The 7,633-nt window shown below is 37.3% G+C and overlaps 1 protein-coding gene across 1 annotated transcript in view; it reads right to left on the reverse strand.

The window, feature by feature from the left end:
• LOC125681568 (zinc finger protein 91-like) overlaps positions 1–3,034 on the reverse strand; it is a 5,159-nt gene extending 2,125 nt beyond the window's left edge. Inside the window, exon 1 of the mRNA XM_048921721.2 lies at positions 1–3,034. This exon is cut by the window's left edge and continues 2,125 nt beyond it. Within this exon, the coding sequence (XP_048777678.2) occupies positions 390–2,999 (2,610 nt within the window). The 5' untranslated portion in view covers positions 3,000–3,034 and the 3' untranslated portion in view covers positions 1–389.
• Positions 3,035–7,633: the final 4,599 nt, after the last annotated feature.

Genomic DNA, 7,633 nt, shown 5'->3' on the forward strand with positions numbered 1-7,633 from the left:
TCAAATATATTGTAAGAGTTTGATAATAATAGAAAATGACTCAGAATAAATATATAAAAAGATTTATATTAAAATTCTCATACAATTTCATGTAGTTTCTACAACAGGTACAACTGAAGTGAAATTTTTACCTGGGGAAGGGGAAATATTCATTTGTTGTCGAAGAAGGGAAGGTATCATTTACCTGTAGTAAATTTAGTAAAAAGAACTTTGATAAGTCCTTGTGTAAATAATATACATCAACAGAATAGGCAGATTTTGAGCAGGACTGACAATTTTTGAGTATAGCCAGCCTTGTGACCGACTCATAATTTCAAGGAGTTGTCATCCCTGCACCAACGCTTTGAATACCAGTTATTACAGAGTTATCCTCCTTGATGTCTGAGTTTTTAACTGTATTGGTTATAGTTTGTAAGATTCATGTACTGATATAGTAAAGGTTCGGACATGGCTGATCGAACAGGGACGGTGTACATTGCATTCAACTGGTCTCCAATCCCTGCCTCATCAGACTTGGACTGAACCGGACTGTAATTTGTGGAAGGAAGACTTGTCAGGTAATTTTGATATAAAGAACACTCCCCAGTTCCTTGGCTGACAGATGGTGCACTGGTTGGATGGGGAGTAGCAACAACTGACTGGGAATTAAGAGTGGTGTTTGTTATTCTGTCCAGCATCATGACGCTCTGATTTAATGTTTCAGATCCAGGGGATTTTATAGCATCACTTCTCGGTGGGCATGTACAATTTGAGGCCATAGAGCTCAGGGCTAATGCAGCATGTGCTCGCAAGTCAACATGGTCAATGCTTGGAACTGAAGCCTGTGGTGAGATAGTCTCTGGGTTGCTCACACAGCTATCCCCTGGTGGATCCAAGTGTTTTGGGGGCCTGCCTTTCTCTTGTAGTTGTGGTTGCTGCTCTCCACTAAGGACTCGGATGAAATGCTCCGTTTGTCTAGGTGTGTTATTCAGAGTAAACGATCTCCAGTCCTTCGAGTTAATCTTGTGCACCATGATCATATGCCGTCTTATGATGGAAGCGTCATTGAAGTTCTTTGAACAAATGGTGCATGTAAAGGGTTTGTCACCAGAATGAACTCGTTCATGCCGTAGTAATGCCTGCTTTTGCGTGAATCCTTTTCCGCATATTTTACACAAATGATCTTTAGTTTCTTTGTGGATTTTCATGTGTGTGCCAAGAGCTGATGGCTGTTTAAATTGTTTACCACAGATTTCACACTTAAAGTGCTTCCCATCTTCATGCATGTACTTGTGTTCTCTCAGCGACTTTTCATACGGGAAGGAAAACCCACAGACTTCACACACAAAGGGGCGAATTCCGAGATGCACATTGGCATGCATGATGTAAGACTGTTTCTGTGTAAAACTTTTACCACATGTTGGACAAATAAAGGATTTTTTCAACCCCATGTGCTCGGACTTGACATGATATCTGAGGACGTATTTTGTGCTGAATTTTTTGCCACATGTAGTGCACTCATATTCTGGCTTAACAAAATCATCTTCATGTGTTTTTTGATGTACTGTAAAAGTCCTCAAGCTACGATACATTTTCCCACACTTTTCACAGGCAAAATGAATGTTATGATGTTTAAGATGTCTTTTTAAATCTCTGTACAAAGAAAATAATGTTTCACAAAATTTGCATTTAAGGTTTCTCACAGAATGCATTCTTGCATAATGCTCAATCATGTTGTGTTTCATTTTAGCAACAAACACACAATCTTTCACTTGACAGGGTATATTTTTGGCTTTAGGATCAATATGTTTCAGCCCTTGTTCTTCCACTTTTTTGTACAGCATGTTGTCACTCTTTGTCACATCTAACTCTCCTAGGTTACTGTATTCTTCTACTTCAAGAACATTGTCCAGGTGCTTTTCCATTTTATGCTGCCCTAAGTCACGAGAGTGTTTACCAACATAGTCACAAAGATCACATTTATTTTTCATTGAGATTGACGTAACAGTTAGAGAAGGCAATTTTGATTGGTTGGTTGATTTGTGATCTTCCTCAGAATTGTCTCCTGGCTGATCTAATTTAGCATGCACATTGTCCGAATCACACTCCTGTCTTTTGAATTTTTTAATCACCATGCCATCACTATCCTCTGTACTGTTGTATTCTTGCTCACAGTCACTTTTTTCATCACTGTTGACCATTTGTAATGCTGAATCATTGAAATTGTCCTCACAAGTATTCATTTCATCTTTGAATTTTTTAGCCTTCTTTGATCTTTTGGTCACAGAGACAAAGTCTTTACACTTTTTCGTACCTTCTTTAGGAAAAACAATTTTTTTTCTGTGGAGAGTCTTTGTTTTTCTCGATTTATTGGAAATGTGTCCTTGACAGCTTTTGGTTTTTTTTAATGACCTGTTAGAATTTTGAGATTCATCTTTACTCTCACTAATTAGATTTTCATCAAACTGTTTTCGCAGATTTGCTGGTTCAGTGTTGCAAGATACGTTTGTTGCCATGGATCTAAATTGATCGTTTTGATGCACGTGCTGTGCAATATCTTTCCTGAATCCTCTCTCATATTCATTTAAATTGATTGATAGTACTACAGGATCTGGGACCTGGGTTTTCTTTCGAGATTTTAGATAATTAATGTCCTTGCTTTGATCTTCATTATTCCCATGTGGGTTACCAAAATGTGTGGGATTACCACCCGTTTCCCTTTGTTTTTCACCATCATAAGACAAACTTAAAAACTCCACTGTATCTTCTAAGATTAGCTTTTCAACTTCAATGTGAAACTCTACGTCCAAAAGTTTGGCGAGGGCCTGGTGTGCACGGTAGACAGACTGTATGCTTCCGACTAATTCCCAAACATTTCCGGACTGCAATAACATCAAACCCGTTTTAGACACGACATCTTGTATCATTGAATTCTCACTCAGACATCCATTTGTATTTTGGCATAATATGTCTTGCAAATCTTGAGTTAATTTGGCTACAACACTAGTAAACAATTTCATTTCTGCACCGTTCCTAAAACCGGAAGTGTCAATTGTATTTCGAATAATAAACAGGTCGTACAATGAATACTTCGAATCCTTATGCTGTATTTTTTTTTTTTTAAACTTTGCATGCGAAATATCTTGTTCAGTAAATTTAGGTCTCCCCCCTCCCCCCACTGTAGTGAACCTGTAATAAATTGGGCAAATAAAACTTACAGAGGTTTTTCAGGAGTCCGCCTTGCCGCCTGTACTACAGGCACCTGAATAGCTGCAATAATGTAGCCCTCTCTGATTTTTTTTTTTTTTCCCTATCCCGAAAACGTCAGAATAAAAAAAAATTGGATAGGGCTACATTATTGCAGCTAGCACCTGAAGTATGAACACAACTACCCCCCCCCCCCCAACCCCTTCTGATTTTTTTTGGTTGTTGCGGCGTTTATTTCTCCGAAATGTGTGGATCCCCTGTCTGCCCCATCCTAATCCGAGATTCCTCTGACTCTTACCCCCGCTTTTATATTTGACATGTGCGGGGGAGAGTCAGAGCGGACTCCATATTGAAAAGTGGGAATTCAGCGACACCAGCTGGTGTCGCTGCTTTACCTACCTCTTACAACTTTATTTTGCGGATCTATCTTCCAAGACGTGAGAATTCAGTTATCGGAAGATTATTCTACAAATACATCATGATTAATACGATGCTATCGCCGTTTAAACAACCCTAACACCGACAAATGGAGCATCACTTGAATTAGGTCGCCGCCTCGCCATTTGATTTCTTTGCACATGACGTCAGCACATATAAACACAAAATTCCATCGTTTAAACGGCGATAGCATCGTATTAATCATGATGTATTTGTAGAATAATCTTCCGATAACTGAATTCTCACGTCTTGGAAGATAGATCCGCGAAATAAAGTTGTAAGAGGTAGGTAAAGCAGCGACACCAGCTGGTGTCGCTGAATTCCCACTTTTCAATATGGAGTCCGCTCTGACTCTCCCCCGCACATGTCAAATATAAAAGCGGGGGTAAGAGTCAGAGGAATCTCGGATTAGCCCCATCCCAATTTCGATTTATGTAATTGTTTCACGCTCTTTGTAAGCTTTAGAGATTTGGCCTTTTACCGGTATTTATGATAAGTATATTACATGTATTATAAGACCAATCTCTAAATCTTACAAAAAGCGTAACACGATTACATAAATCGAAATTGGGATGAGGTAGACAGGGAATCCACTAAATTTGGAGAAATAATCGCCGCAACAATCCCCCCCCCCCCCAAAAAAAAATCAGAAGGGGAGGGGGGGGGGGAGGGTTAGTAGTGTAGCGGTCAGTATGAGAGGGAACTTATACTACCTCGCTAGAGAGCTAGTTTTTCTAGTGATGACAGATGTGGTAGAGTGTCTCTCTTCATCAAGCAAGTTAAGCAACGGCGAGCGTAATCAGAATTTGGCTGGGTGACCGCTACACGTTACAAATTGGTGGCAGCGTAGTGACTCTGGTGTTTGGCGGGAGGCCTGTTTCAGGTAGAGTCTCTTCGGAGCTCTGGGTACGGACGTGGATTTGTCCGGGGACGACGGTGGTTGTTGTTGGGAACGGTGGGTGCTGTTACTGGGCAGGTGCTAAATACTCAGAGACGACTCACGCTAAGCTTCGTTCGGGACGAAGCTTCCCCTAATGGGGGGATGGGGGGGGTGGGGGGTGGGGGGGGGTTAGTGGTCAGTATAAGAGGGAACTTATACTGCCTCGCTATAGAAAGCTAGCTTTTCTAGTGATGTGGTAGAGTGTCTCTCTTCATCACACAAGTTAAGCAACGGCGAGCTTGCTCAGCACTTGGTTGAGTGACCGCTACACGTTACAGTTGCGCGTGCATACTTCTCGGTGCCTGTGGCGTGCACCTCTCACAATATTGTTTCTGCAATGTACACTGATGAAGAGATCGGATCCTATCAACGTATTCAGGTATACTAGTAAAATTTCTGACAACCCTAATGGTATCAAATTTAGTTGTCACGTGATAGGTGCGTGGTAGAAGTACATTATTATTTCAATGTAACAGAGACATTTTTATGCCTCTGATAGGACTTGAACCCGGGTCTCTGACACAAGTCCAGCACTCTACCAATCGAACTAAAGGGTTAACCCACTAGCCAGAGCTAGTAGGAATGCCATATCACTCACACTACCACATCAATATATGATAAATCTTATAAATATGCAATGAAAGGTGAAGATAACGAACAGTGATCAATCTCATAACTCCTACAAGCAATACAAAATAGATAGTTGGGCAAACAACGACCCCTGGACACACCAGAGGTGGGATCAGGTGCCTAGGAGGAGTAAGCATCCCCTGTCGACCGGTCACACCCGCCCTGAACCCTATATCCTTATCAGGTAAACGGAGTTATCCGTAGTCAAAATCAGTGTGCCAAGAACGTCCTAACAATCGGTATGAAACATATCAGACAGCATTTGACCCAATGATTAAAATTAAATCCTTTGATCCGCTCACCTACGATAGCAATGATTAAAATTAAATCCTTTGATCCGCTCACCTACGATAGCAATGATTAAAATTGAATCCTTTGATCCGCTAACCTACGATAGCAATGATTAAAATTGAATCCTTTGATCCGCTCACCTACGATAGCTTTGAACACATAGGTGAAACGATCGGAAGTGAGCGGACCAAAGGAACTAATTCTAAAAATAGATTAATAAATATGTGAACTACGTGGAAAATAAATCACACGACAAAAAGGAATTACCCCATAGGGATGCCAAAGTCTATGGAGCGCCAAATTAACATAAACTCAAATAATTGAAGATATCTTCAATTATTTGAAGATATCATCAATTCAATTATTGCTCTCTTTAATTGAATTAATGCGCGCATTAAATCAATTATTGCTCTCATGAAATGAATTAATGCGCGCTTCAATTCAATTATTGCTCTCATCAATTGAATTAATGCGCGCATCAATTGAATTAATGAGAGCAATTATTGATTTGATGCGCGCATTAATTCAATTATTGCTCTCTTCAATTCAATTGATGCACGCATTAATTCAATTAATGAGAGCAATAATAGATTTGATGCGCGCATTAATTCAATTATTGCTCTCTTCAATTCATTTGATGAGAGCATCAATTTAGTAGAAATATTGCTCGCAATAATTAATTTAGAGCTCGGTTTAAATAATTTGATGATCTCTTTAATTCAATTGAAGATATCTTTAAATCATTTACAATGCTTTTGTGCAAGGAATTAATGCGCGCATCAATTCTTTTAAAGAGAGCAACAATTCAATTAAAGATATCATTAATTCAATTGTGGATATGTTGAATTGAAGATATCTTTAATTATATAGTTGCTCTCTCTAAAAGAATTATTGCTCTCTTCAAATGAATTAAAGATATCATTAATTCAATTGAAGAGAGCAATAATTGAATTAATGCGCGCATTAAATCAATTATTGCTCTCATCAAATGAATTAATGCGCGCATCAATTCAATTATTGCTCTCATCAATTGATTTAATGCGCACATTATATCAATTATTGCTCTCTTCAATTGAATTGTAGCGCGCATCAATTCAATTGTTGATATCATTAATTCATTTGAAGAGATCATTAATTCAATTGAAGCGCGCATCAATTCAGTTGAAGAATTAATGCTTTCATCAATTCAATTAATGCGCGCAATAATTCAGAATTGAAGATATCATTAATTATTTGAAGAGATCTTTAATTCAATTGTTGCACGCATCAAATGAATTGATGATATCTTCAAATAATTGAAGATATCTTCAATTATTTGAGTTTATGTTAATTTGGCGCTCCATAAAAGTCCTCTTTATTCAATTCTCTATTGACACATGTAAGTGTTGTTAGCCATGTAATATAAAATACATTTATCCTGTATAACATGATGTTATAATTGTAACAATCCTTTGTTTCTAATGTGTAAAGAATCTCTGATGTGTAAATAAATTTCTTCTTGTAGACGCAAGATTAAGAGTGAATTACAATTAATAAGAACATTTGCTCACATTAGAAGTAGATAGATTTTGTAACTTCTTCCCACTAATTACTATTTTGTGACTTCTTACTGCTAATTATTATTATCATTGTCAATATTTCACCTTTTTGCACTAAGTCATATAATATATATATATATATATATATATATATATATATATATATATATATACACACACACACACAGCAATAGCAATGAACTCTTAAATGAACATAACTGCCCTAAGTGAAGAAATATTTAATATAAAGCTCAGAAAATTTTATAATAACTAATAATAATATATACTGTATAATATATACTATATACAGTATATATAATAATAATATATACCTTGGCATCCCTATGGGGGTAATTCCTTTTTGTCGTGTGATTTATTTTCCACGTAGTTCACATATTCATTAATCTATTATATATACACAGCAATAACAATGAACTCTTAAATGAACATAACTGTCTTAAGTGAACAAATATTTAATATAAAGCTCAGAAAATTCTCTGTGCTTTATATATATATATATATGGAAATTTGTCTCGTGATAAATGGAAAAAAGTAATTCAAATTGTTTCAAATTACGTTTTCAAATTGAAAAATCTCTTTATCTTTGATT

The sequence above is a fragment of the Ostrea edulis genome, chromosome 2 (assembly GCF_947568905.1).
Source record: "Ostrea edulis chromosome 2, xbOstEdul1.1, whole genome shotgun sequence".
Lineage (NCBI taxonomy): Eukaryota > Metazoa > Mollusca > Bivalvia > Ostreida > Ostreidae > Ostrea > Ostrea edulis.